Source organism: Staurois parvus, unplaced genomic scaffold (assembly GCF_062004578.1).
Source record: "Staurois parvus isolate SC_StPar_1 unplaced genomic scaffold, SC_StPar_1.0 ptg000071l, whole genome shotgun sequence".
Lineage (NCBI taxonomy): Eukaryota > Metazoa > Chordata > Amphibia > Anura > Ranidae > Staurois > Staurois parvus.
In genome coordinates this window covers 6,002,872-6,016,893 of record NW_028317867.1, presented here as the reverse complement: position 1 = coordinate 6,016,893, position 14,022 = coordinate 6,002,872, and the positions used below count along the sequence as shown (strand labels likewise).

General features: G+C 39.0%; 1 protein-coding gene across 8 annotated transcripts in view; it reads left to right on the top strand.

Moving 5' to 3' along the window:
• The window catches only part of SGCZ (sarcoglycan zeta), a 1,110,583-nt gene that overhangs the window by 1,076,837 nt on the left and 19,724 nt on the right, over positions 1–14,022 (top strand). For all 8 annotated transcript variants that reach the window (XM_089669298.1, XM_089669301.1, XM_089669297.1 and 5 more), the window contains one exon: positions 2,832–2,904. In XM_089669298.1, coding sequence (XP_089525424.1) covers positions 2,832–2,904 — 73 coding nt within the window. The remainder of the gene's footprint in view (positions 1–2,831; positions 2,905–14,022) is intronic.

The following is a 14,022-nucleotide window of genomic DNA, read 5'->3' as shown; positions in this document are numbered from 1 at the left end:
AGTCCACCTGTGGGAAATTCAGTTGATTGGGCATGATTAGGAAAGGCATAAATCTGTCTATATAAGGTCCCACAGTGCATGTCAGAGCGCAAACCAAGCCATGAAGCCCAGGGAATTGTCTGTAGACCTCCGAGACAGGATTGCATCAATGCACAGATCTGGGGAAGGGTACAGAAAAATTTCTGCAGCATTGAAGGTCCCAATGAGCACAGTGGCCTCCATCATCCATAAATGAAAGAAGTTTGGAATCACCAGGAATCTTGCTAGAGTGGGTCAACAGGCCAAAATAAACGATCAAGGGAGAAGGGCCTTAGTCAGGAAAGTAACCAAACACCCGCTAAGCACTCTGAAAAAGCTCCCGCATTTCTCTGTGCAAATGGCAGCTCCCCTGGAGTTTGCCAAAAGGCACATGAGGGACTCTCAGACCATGAGAAACAAAACTCTCTGGTCTGATGAAAAAAAGATTGAACAATTTATCCTGAATGCCAAGCACCATGTATGGAGGAAACTAGGCACCACTCACCACCTGGCCAATACCATCCCTACAGTGAAGCATGGTGGTGGCAGCATCATGCGTGGGGATGTTTTTCAGCAGCAGGAACTGGGAGACTAGTCAGGATTGAAGGATAGATGAATGCAGCAATGTACAGAGACATCCTTGATCAAAACCTGTTCCAGAGCACTCTGGACCTTAGACTGGGGTGACAGTTCATCTTTCAACAGGACAACAACCCTAAGCACACAGCCAACATAACAGAGGAATGGCTATGGGCCAACTCTGTGAATTTCCTGGAGTGGCCCAGCCAGAGCCAAGACTTGAACCCGATTGAACATCTCTGGAGAGATCTGAAAATGGATGTGCACTGACACTCCCCATCCAATCTGATTGAGCTTGAGGGGTACTGCAAAGAAGAATGGGAGAAATTGCCCAAAAATAGGTATGCCAAGCTTATAAGTCACAAGGACTTGAGGCTGTAATTGGTGCTAAAGGTACTTCAACAAAATATTGAGCAAAGGCTGTGAATACTTATGTACATGTGGTTTGTTTTTTCATTTTTAATAAATTGCAGAGATTTCAAAACAAACGTCTTTCATGTTGTCATTATGGGGTATTGTTTGTATAATGTTGAGGAAAAAATTAATTGAATCCATTTTGGAATAAGGCTGTAACATAACAAAATGTGGCAAAAGGTAAGCGCTGTGAATACTTTCTGGATGCACTGTATATACGATGGTAGGCCTTGTCCAATAAAGAGTACACATTTTAGGTACAGTTATGCATTGCAACCAGTTTCAATCTAATATGATTTGGTCAGACTCAATGTTAATTGGTTGTTCTTGAATAAAAATAAATTGTATAAAATTCAATAAATATTGTTTAAAAAAAACAAATCACATTTCATTTACTTCCAAAACAATGTGGAAAAATTAGATCTTCAAAATGCTTAAAAAGCGAGGGACTTCTTTTTCAAAATGTTCAGTCTTTTTTTATTTATATTAAATAAAAATCAGTGGTTATTAAATATCATAAAAAGAATGCTTTGTCTCAAAAAAAAATATAAAATGTATTTGTATACAGCTTTGCATGACAGAGTAATTATCAGTCACACTATCACAGCACTGAAAATTGGTCTTGACAGGAAGGGAGTGTGACATGCTGGTTTTGCAGTGGTTAATCCAAATAAAAGTGTCATTCTTGGATGAAAATTGTTCAGATCTTGAGTGAAGTCATTTAGGAAGAGGCCACTTAATGTTCTATTAAATGTAACAAGTACCAGTCTCTTGTAATTCCATGCAAAGCAGCACTCACATTGGGAGAGTGAGGGGCAACATTATGAGCCAGTCAGATGTGGTCCAGTGCATATGAGCCTGTTAAGAATATTCTGACAGAAAGAGAGATCAGACTTAAGCCTCCTACACACAATGAGAATATTGGATGAATGATTGTCATTTTTTTTTTTTTTGCATGCTAGTCTTATATCAAAAATCAAGAGGTTACTAAAGTTACAAAAATTCTAGTACGAGACAGACTACAACTTTGGAAGTGATATAATGTATTGTATTGTAATGTATTCTTTCATTTCCAAGCATGAGCAGTCTTGGTCACAATTTTTTTCAGGGGAATTCTGTACTGTTTAAATGAAAATAATTTGTTCTGGTGTCATATGAGAAAAATTTTTTGCTTTTTCCTTTGGATAATTTAGCACGAACTGCCGTGATCGCCTCTTGAAAGCTGAGTACTAATGATAAGATTATCGAATGATTGCTCCAAAAGTGGTATATTTAGTCCAATTTTCTCATCCTGTATACTAGGCTGTAGGGATGATATATGAATGTACTAAGGTTTTTTTTTTAGCTGGGGCTGAAGAAGGTGACTAGACTTTATTGCTGAACTGAGGTATAGAAATATCAGTTCACTAACCTGGCTGCGCAGTCCGATAAGGTCATCTATATGTTAGAGCTGGATTAACAGAAATGCAAATAATTTTGCAGGGAAAAAAAAACATGTATCTCAATGATATTCTCACTGTGTTAAGGAGTTCAATTTTAAAACAAAACTAAACCCATCATTTTATCTTTAAAAAAAAAAACAGGCATGCTATGAATGATAACTGTCACAGTTGTTTGTGTATGACCGAACTGTCAAGCTAACAAATGGCTGAGGTTCAAACTTATCACATTGCAGCACCATAGCAAATACAGATCAAACAGAAGCTAAGATGGTAGCTTCCTTGGCTGTAAGGGATAGGAGGGTTTGTTCTGCATTAAGTGTGGTTCAGAAAATTGTGTTTCTACCAACAAGGATAACACTGGAATATTTATTTTTTTAGGAACAGAAGGAGCTGTGTTTGGACATTCTGTGGAGACACCGCATATAAGAGCAGGACCTTCACAAGACCTCAGGTATATTTGGAAATGACTGAGAAATGACTGAGAAACTAATATATATTGCAATGCAGGAAAAAAATGACTTTGTTTCTTAATACTCAAACCTGATTACAGCTTTACTTTATTTTTAAAACACCCCATATTGGTATTAAGCAAAGGGTCTGTACAGGTGACTGTTTTTGCTGCTGTGCTTGCTGTCATACTGCTCACATATGAGTTATGTTCTGTTTAACCTTTGAGCTATCTATTCTGCCTCAGCTCACGCTGTAAATCACACACTAAATAAATAGAATGTCACATGGTTTAATAAAAGCTGACATGCCAATGATTACAGGGAACCTTTACTGTAAAGTTTAAGACTTTCTTGGGATGGTTTATATATATATATATATATATATATATATGTATGAATTTGCAATTGTATCCAGGTACATTTTTTTAAATATTACATATTATACTGTACTAATACATGTTCATATTTTACTTGTATCTTTATCATTTCCAATCTTGTTTGCATGATTGGGTAAGGCTTATTTTATTTATGCTAACTTCCTAATTTGAACAAACATTTGTCAATTAATGCTATTACTAATTCAATACTCTAAAATGACACTGGTGATAAGCCCATCACATCTATAATATTTTCTCTAAATTGATAAAACATATTTGCGTTGATTTACTAAAACTGGAGAGTGCAAAAACTGGTGCAGCTCTGCATAGAAACCAATCAGCTTCCAGGCTTTTTTTGTCATAGCTTAAAGGTAACTCCACATTCATGGGAAAAAATTGACAAATAAAAGAAATATATTATATCATATACAATTGCAACACAAGTCATATTGCAATTGAAAATTTAAAAAAATTACCTTTCCTTTTCAATCTGCAGCACTGCAATTTTCTGTAAAATTCAATGCAATATGACTACCTGGAGGCATTCTGTACACAGATGGTGTACAGAACGCCCCCCCCCCATTAATGTAATTTTTTTGCTTGTGTGACTGGCTTTCTAATTTGCTGAGATGTTTTCACTAAAATACAAGTCACATTTGGGGCATCCCCTGCAACAAAAATGTAATTTTTGGTGAGATACCCTCAAAGGGAAATCAATCAACTGCTGCAGGTGGATCTGTAGATGAATAAACAGAGAGATACAAAATGAAACAATGTTTCCTTGTATGTTTCTGTATTCACTTTGAGCAATGTTGTTTATTAACCACCTTCCGCCCACCCTATAGTACAATGACGGGCACAAGGTTGTTCTCTCTTTCTGATAGGACGTCATATGACATCCTACCATTCTCACTGTGCACGCGCGGCTCAGGGAGCGTGCAGCGCAGCGATCGCCGGTGCGCTGTGTCCCACGGACACAGCGGATCACGGAAAGAGCAAAAGATGTCGGCTCGGTCATGTGATCAGCTGTGTCCAATCACAGCTGATCACATGTAAACACGGAAATGCCGGTTATCTGCATTTCTCTCCTCTCGAGCTGTCACGCTGGCAGCTCGAGAGGAGAGCCAGTAATCGACTTTCCGCGGAGGGGACATGTACACTGATCATCAGGGCACTGATGATCAGTGTGGCCACAGAAGTGCCACCTGTCAGTGCTCATCAGTGCCACGTGCCAGTTCCCATCAGTGCCACATCAATGCCACATATCAGTGCATACCAGTGCACATCAATGCCACATATCAGTGCCCATCTGAGCTGCCTTTCAATGCCACCCATCAGTGCCAGTCAGTGCCACCTATCAATGCCAATCGGTGCCACCTATCAGTGCTGCCAATCAGTGGCACCTATCAGTGCCAGTCAGTGTTGCCTATCAGTGCGCATCAGTGCCAGTCAGTGCCGCCTATCAGTGCCAGTCAGTGCCGCCTATCAGTGCCAGTCAGTGCCGCCTATCAGTGCCACCTATCAGTGCCATGTATCAGTGTCATGTATCAGTGTCATGTATCAATGCCCATCAGTGATTCCTGTCAATGCCCATCAGTGCCACCTATCAGTGTCCATCAGTGCAGCCGATCATTGCCCATCACTGCAGCCTCATTAGTGCACATCAGTGAAGGAGAAAAATCACTTATTTACAAAATTGTATAACAAAAACTAAGAAAAAACATTTTTTTTTCAAAATTTTCAGTGGTTTTTGGTTTGTTTAAGAAAAAATACAAATCCCAGAGGTGATTAAATACCACCAAAAGAAAGCTCTATCTGTCTCAAAAAAATGATAAAAATTTCATATGGGTATAGTGTTGCATGACCGCGCAATTGTCATTCAAAGTGTGACAGCGCTGAAAGCTGGAAATTGGCCTGGGCAGGAAGGGGGTATAAGTGCCATGCAGACAAGTGGTTAAACATTGCCAGGCAGCTGTCAGAACATTCCCTGTGTACTTGGCAATGCTGCTTTGATTAATCAGAGCTGAATTGCCAAGTACTGGGACAGGGGAGGTCCTGGCAGCAGGACAGAAGGGCTGGATGTGTTACACATGCTCTGTGTACAATGATAACAGAGTCTCTAACTGGTTAAGTACAAATTCTCCAGACTCTAAGTCTTGGGTAGGTTATAAAGGCTGCATTTACATTTGTGCTTTGTGTTAATGCATAATAAAATGTGTGTCTTACTAAGCATTACCACAAAGCATGTTAAAGGCTAAGTTCACCTATAAAAGAAAATAATAATTGCACAGCTTGTGCGTTTATTTTATTTTTTATTAGGAGCCTGTAAAGCATTGCACCCTCAATTAGCAGATCATGGCTGCAATGCATGACTCATGCAGACTGTCAGTGTAAACTGTCTGCTTGTACCTTGTATGAGCAGACAGTTACACAATGACAGGAACCATCAATGAACTACCTAGAGCACTCACCAGCTGGTAGTTCATTGCAAACCATAAGCCATCAGCCACAAAGGCCAATGGTTTTTGTCGTTTTCCCATTCACAGAACTCTGTGAATGAATGAGGTGGCTGGGTGGGTGGAGCACATTTTTTAAATTGTGACAGCGAGTTTGAGGAGAGGATCCCTGGCTCACTGTCACTAGAAGCAGCTGCAGCAGTGGGAACATGCTACATGTTCCATCCTAAAAATGAGCAGAACATGTAACGTGTTCCAAAAGGTGAACTTATCTTTTAAGTGTGTCATGCAAGTGTGATTTTTTTATGTGTTGTGATACACTGACAACCCATTGGCTGCCTAAACACAATGCATATTAAAGCATGAAAAATGTGCTTTAATGGAAAAAATATCAGTGGGCCCTAAGGGTGTTTGCGCTCAACCTAAGGCCAAAAAGTTAGCTTTTTTCTTTACCTTTAGATAACAGGGAAGATGAGCAAATAACAAGGAGATAGAGTGGAGGCTCCATGTTGTTTAACACACAAATCAGATCTTCAAAGTCTAAAATTATTTTTAAAGACTATTTTTTGTTTTGTTTTGGATAAAGTGGGGAATAGTGAAAACTTCATTTAGGCTTTTTTTTAATCAGTGTCCCAATACAGAGAATTAGCTTTATTTCCTGTGCCATAGATACAATAAAAAGAGACATATTTCTTAAGTAAGGAAAATCCCCTTAGTTGTCACTGGAACAAATGTTCCCATGACTAGATTTTCCCTCTATTGTTTTAGTGATAACTCAGAATTTTGGATTTTATCTAACTTGACAAGGGTCACTAGGATATAAAGACATGGCAAATCTCCCATATGGAGACTCAATAGACTCAGACAGCAATAAAAACATATCAGAGGTCGTAACACTTTTTACTATATCCAAAACAAAGCAAAACAGTTATGGCTTTTGATTTTAAAGCTGGATTCAAACCTTTGTGCTGTAATAACCTATGCTACATTTTAACATGCATTACTGCAGTCCACAGTAATACCTTAATTCTGAATGGAATCCCAAAGCACATCTACAGTAAACTACTTCCAGACCAAGCTATTTCTGGCACTTTTTGTTTACATGTAACAATAAGTCTTTTTTGCTAGATAATTACTTAGAACCCCCAAACATTGTATATTTTTTAAAGCAGAGGCCCTAGAGAATAAATTGGTGGGATTAGCAAACTCTTGTTGTCACACAGTATTTGCGCAATGGTTTTTCAAATGCAATTTTTGGGGAAAAAAATACACTTTCTGTATTTTTATGCAAAAAAAAAAACACAATACATAACCCATTTTCTTTTTTAAAATAAAATAGATGTTACAATAAGTAGATACCAAATATGTCACGCTTTAAAATTGCACCTGCCTGTGCAACAGCGACAAACACTCTTCAAAAATCTACAGCACTAAATATATCTTTATCAGAATTTAGCCAAAGAGGTATTGAAGTTTTCAAGGGATTCTTACCGCATTCTCTACCTGGGCATACAGCACACTACTAAAGTCTCTGACTTATTTGCATCCCACTACCTGCCGATATTGAAACAGGTGACAGCCCAAATGACACAGTGGTCTTCCCTCCCACTTTCCTTGATCAGCAAAATAAATCTTCTCAAAATGGCTATACTGCCCAAGCTCCTATATTTATTTAGAGTCTTGCCAATCACAGTTATGGCCTACTATCCGAGGATTCTACAATGGAGAGCCATGTCATTTGTCTGGGGTGCAACCAAACCGAGAATACCCAAAGCCACTCTATACCTCCCCAAACTCTGTGAGGGCTTCGGTCTCCCAAACTTCTCTTCTTACTATGATGCAGCTCATCTCACCCACGTGCCCATATACCATGCTGTAAGGGAAACCCCCTTGTGGGTAGCATTAAAATCAGTTGATTGTGACCCTTTGTCAGTAGCCAATCTTGTATGGCTTTGCCTGGCAGATCAAGCCTCTTTGAGTAATACCATCATGAAACATTATATGTCGATATGGGATAAATGTAAGACCCCTTATGGTCTGCAGTATCCACATAACTCACTTCTCTCGTTCATCAAAAACCTAGCTTTTTACTCTGGCTGTAACAGCCCAGCTTCATTCCAATGGTGGACTACTACTGGCCTTTTCCATTTATTCAAACTGGTCAATGCAACCTCACTTCACTCTTTCCTGACTCTGTGTGAATATTTTGTACTCCCCCGGTTGGAGCTCTTTCACTGCCTACAAATAAAATATTTCTACTCACCCCATATACATAGGGGCAGCCCCTTGACCCAACTTGTATGGTTTGAACAATTCTGCAATTCTGCATTCCAGAGGCCTTATTTTGACTCTTTACAACCACATTCTTTTTAAACCTGTTGCAAAATAAGAAAAAGATCTAGGCTGCAATTCTGATATGACAGAATGGTCAGAGATCCTGCAAGCCAACAAGGCCTCTTCACCCAATGTAAGGGCAGCAGAAGCCAATAATAAAGTTCTTGCTAGGTGATATCTGGTTCCGGACAGAATTTGAAACTACACACCTACTTGCTCAGCTCTCTGTTTTCAAGGATGTCAGGAACCGGATACTAATATGCACATCTGGTGGGATTGCCCTATGGTCTAAGACTTCTGGAAGGCAATACTTGCACTTGCCTCAGAATTATTCGATTTACCCCTACAACCAAATCACTCTAATGCTCTCCTCAACTCTCATCCTTAGAGAATTCAAGCTTTTGATTCTGCTATTGACATCCACAAAACAGACAATAGCTAAGGCGTAGAAGTCTCCATCTTTGATTTTGGCTGAGACCAAGCACAGAAAGCACCATATGCTGATTCACACTAAAATGAAAGCCCTTGAATAAGATTAGATAAGCAAATGTTATATAATATGGCAGCCATGGATCAAACACTGTCTGCCTTATGACTTTGATGAGACAGTGCTTTTGCCATGGTAAGTCACCTCCATATGCATACCCAGCTCACTTGCCAGGTATGGTCCCATCACCCTTGGGGAATCTCTCCCCCCACTCCTTTATTTCTCTCTCCTTCTCTTTCTCATACTCTTTCCTTACAAAATGTGCCATATCCTTTGCTATCAACATCCTTTATATTTGCCGAGCCTGAGACTTGATAGTTGGCACCACCATACCTTAAGATACTGCATAAGATTGTGGGGCATTTTTAACGCTTAGCAAACGCCTGGCAACCGCCACTAAACCACGCATGCGGCGTTTGCGGAGCGTTTGCCGAGCATTAAAAAACGCTCCGCAAACGCTGGACCAACGCTTGCCAAACGCTATAGGGGCGTTTGGCAAGCGTTGGTAAAACAGTCAAGTGTGAACGAGCCCTTAGTGTTTGCTTATTTCTGCTTACTACGTGTGCCATTCTTTTCAACAGCCTTTCTTTTTGTAATTATAAAAAAAACTGTCTAAAGTTTTTAATTGGGAAAAAAACTTTATGCTACCCCAGAGAATTGTTTTCCCTTTGTGATTTTGTATGCATATGGAGAACGATGAGATCTCTCACTGGTAGACAATAACACATGTGAATGAACCACATACTGTTTACTTGATAAGAAAGCTTTCTGCTCCAACTGGACATTGGTATAAAGCTGAAAGGAAATCTACATTCAATGCTGATCATTCCAGTAATTTCCACACATTTGGTCATATTTTATGCTTGAAAAAAAATAACACTGTGAAGAAAGAACTTTCCTTACCGTGAAGGACAAAATGCTTGCTTATCTATTATTCATGACGGTGGGAACAGAAATGTCAGCCTAGCACAAACACTGAATCAACTTCTTGTAAGAATGTATTATTTTTCTCAGATTTTAGCATATTGGCAATAGTATGTTATACAGCATACTTAAAGCCATGTTGTACATTAGAACAGAATTGTCTACTGGAAGAATAAAAGGTCATGTGTCTATGAGGAAACTGAGTCTGATAAAAGACTGATTTGTGTACTTTACATAAACTGGCAGTATTCATTAATTCAAACAATCTGTTGAAAATATCAGCTGATCATAGAATATTTTGTGCCAGCATTTTAATCATGAACACATTTGTAGAGACTGCAGGAACAAGTTTTAAGTATGAGGTTGGTTGGAAGGTTGGATCTTCACATTCAGTGAGGTTAATTTATTAAAGAGGTAGAGAACTACTTAATGAATAAAGTGAACCTACATTCACTTCAATCATCCAATCATTTACAAACAAAATCTTTTATTTTCCTTGCACTTGAGAACATCGTGGTACATTTTTTATGGGCTAAAGCAGTGCCTGAACATTCACTGCTGAAATTATAAATACCCTCTAAATATATATGAAGATGTGCCCTCTATTTGTCTGAGACAGAAAATGTGTTGCTAGACCAAGAGGTGAGGGGAAATCTTTCACTGAGGACACCTGTTTTGTGACAACTATCTAAGTGGGCGATTTCCATGACTTTGAAGAGATTTTCTTTAATGTTCCCAATAGAATCAGTGAATCAGCAAAAAATAAACTCACAAGATTTTTAACTTTCATTTCCTCACTAAATTCCTAATTTCTTATATCTCCTTTCAGTAGACTACTTCTTTTTTCTCTCTTTTATTGTCCTTTTTATCTCTACTGTATTTAAAATCTGCTAAAGTATATATCTTTTCAGTAAACTGCCTTCCTATTTTTTCTGTTACCCTCCCTTTTCTTTTATTCTAAATCCAGCATCAGTGATTAAAGTTTTAAGTTCTATATCATTCCCAATGTTTCAGGGATGGAGTCCCTCATTGTGAGGCATAGCCAGGGTAGCACAGTCACAAGGCATATTTGGAATCCACTTTTTGTGGTAACATTCCTGTAGATTATCTAATTTTAGTATGTTAGGAGGTGCAGCTGCAGTAATTAAACAGAGTCCAGTTGCAGAAATAGAACTTTTGTTAATGGCAAAGTCAACCCAGCCGGGAAGGCATCTGGCCAGGAACCCTCACAGCATGTCTTGCCAATATAGAACAGAGCAGGTTTGAGCATGCTAACAATGTCTGTCTCAGAGGGCAGAATGCGGCCTGGCCAGCCTGCATACAAATGGAAGGATTCCAGGAAGTATGGCCTGTCCCTAGCCTGTCATCACTTATCTGGAACCTTTTTCTACTTTCACTTTCCCTGATAGACGGGTGACCTGTATCTGCACTTGCAAAATGTGTGCCAAGCATGGGTGCCAGGCTCCTAAATAGATTTTGCCTGACCCATGATGGCTGTCAGAGTCCCATGATATGGAAGCATCCAAACGGATCACTTCCCCAATGACCCAGGAAACCATAGAGGAGTATGTTCTTCATCATTTTCTCCCCATCTGCAATGCTGTTGCGGTTGAGTGCCACCTACAGTAGAGAAAATAGACTGCACCTGCCTACAAGTACATAGTCCAAAATATGCTATAAGACTGTCTATTGACTATGCCATCCCTCTGTGAGAGAAAGTGTAGTAGGAACAACATTCTATAAAGTATACGGTGAAAGGTAATTATTTAGATTTCTACATTATGTTAGTATATTATCTGCATGCTTGCACAGTTGTTTTGGGGTACCAAATATATTGGTAAATTAATTGGGTTATACCTAATATGGCCTATAATGTTTGTAAGTATTCTAAATTCTAATTAAAGCATATCTAAAACCATATTCCTGTTCTTGGTGACATCTCAAAATTTTGTTTTGTACCCACTTTGTGTGCCAGTGACAATGATAACTAGATAACTAGGACAAATAGTAAAGGTGAATCTCCCCAGCAGGGACACAAAGAGCAATACAATTTTGACAGAGATTCTAATACTTACTCATTCTATTCAAAACTTAAAAAAGGTTTGGCCTTTGTATATACTTTAGGTTCAGTTGGTGCGATTGGTGGGACTTTACACTCTGTAAAGACCACAACATACAGTATATACAAAAAGTGTTCTGAAAAACAGTGAGGAACTTGTCCCCACATAAAAATAGAAAACATTTTTTCTTCTGTTAGTTCGGTGTTGTTAAATAGTTAATCTGCTAGATTTTTGCTAAGGTTTTGTTTCAGGCTGCAGGGGAAATGATAATAACATTGCCCTACATAGGTTCTGCGTGTTCCTTAGGGACATCTTTGCTTCCTTGCATCGTTATTTTAGTTATAGTGGCATGTCAGAGAGGAATGGACGGCTCTAGAGCTCTGTTCACAATATCTAAAAACATTCTTTAAGAAAATGATCATCTTCAGATTTTGAACGAAAACATGGATGAATTCACTCTGCATAATAGATTTCTCCCCTAAGAATATGTTCTAAATGCAGGTCATACAGTATTTTGTCATTTAGCAGTATGCTATAAAACAATTTGGCAACAAGGTGTTTTTGTTCTCTGCTTAATAAGCATTGCCTTTTATACTAAGTTTAATTATGCATGATGTATTAACTAGTGAATTTAAATCAGACTGTCCTTTATTTATTTATTTATTTTTAAAGCTGATTAAAAGAGCTTTTCCAGAAGTTAACTATAAATTCATTCATTCACTCTAAGTTTAAACATTTTATTGGGCATATGGCCTTGTTCAATAAAGCTGTAAAATAAAAATATAAAGCATGAAGAGAAACCTCTCAGAGCAATAGGAAATTAGCTCTAAACTTTTTTTTTTTTTTACAATAAAATGATGTCTATTTTGTTTCTCTGGGTTGTTGCAGCGTACACAACTGTTCTTTTTCAATATCAGAAGCTTCACCTCTATTTCAGACTTGATTGTAGTTCAAAATTTGGGTAATCATCAGCTATATGCAACTTGATTAGTTGGCAAGTTAAACGTGGCATGTACGGTTTGGGAGGTGGGAACCTGACATGGACTTACTTTTGGAGTACAGTAAGTGCCTATCCAGGTTCAGGCTGGCTGCCTGAACCCTGTGAAGGCAGTAGAGCTCTTGAGGAGGGAAAGATGGTGATGCAGGACCCAGGTTCTGGCACCAGAGCCATGGATCATAGGAGGACAATGCTAGATTTGCTGTGCAGATACAGTATGTGAACTAAGGGCAACCATGGAGGACATTCTATGAATGGAGCAGCTGGGTGGAAAGGATGGGTATAGCTAGACTTTTCTAATTAGAGCCTGTGACAACCCCTTAAAGGAGAAGTAGAGCCAAAGCTTTTTTGGCCCTACTGATCCTATGGATCACAGGGGCTATAGGGATTTCTCAGTAAAACACAATGTGAGATTAGCAAAGCAGAGGACAGAGGTTATTGTTGGCAGGATGGAAGACAGGGGCACAGCTCTTTCATCCCTGCACTGCACACAGCCTGGGCACAGGCAGCAGAGCTCTACCTCCCCACACAACGCATAACTGAAATCAGTATAGTGTAAGTCATATTATCAAACTAGGGCAGTAAAGTATCAGATTAAGGTGGAATAGTGTCAGAATATGGCAGCATAGTGGCAGGTTAAGGCAGTATTTTGGCAGGTTAGGGTTGGCTTTAGGGGGAGGCACAACTAAAATCAGGGGTGAAGGGCATAGCTCACCCCTGCACCCCCCTAGATCCAGCCATGATTCATGGGGTTTGATTTGCTAAAACTGGAAAGTGCAAAATATCTCAGATTCCAGGTTTATTGCCAAAGTTTAACTCAACAAGCTGAAGTTAGAAGTTGATTGGCTACCATGCACAGCTGCACAATACAGCTGTACAATATTTAGCACTCTACATTTTTAGTAAATCAACTCCATTGTGTCCCTTGAGCGAGTTTTAATGTAACATTTTCATGTTTGACTGACGTGTGCCTTTAAGATTGCTGTTCGTTTTCTTTTTTCTAGAACAAACCTGAAGCAATTTCACTCTAGTCATTACAAGTGTATCCCTAAAACTAATTTTATTCCAAGAAATCTTAATTTTTGCAGTGGCAGTCCATCTATTTTCATTTATTAATACAATGTTCCTAATCTTATTTATTTTGCTGCTGTCTGCAAATGATGTATGATAATGCTATCATTAAATCTGAACTGCAGGCAAGCAGCTAGATATATGGATGAAATACATATTAAGGAGCTCCTATGCCTGAGAAAGGAATTGTATTTGTTTCCATTCATTCTTGACAGTTACAAAACTCTCTCACACAACACAGGTTTATGACACCACTAACAGTTAAAGAATGCAGGAATGTCCTCTCTTCAGCCTCAGCCTTCAGGCTGGACAGTGGCAGGTCAGCAGCAGACTAATGAAGTCATGTGTCAGCTCACTCTGCTTTGTCCTCCTATCAAACATGTTGTCAATGCATTAGCATGCAGCACATCTGGT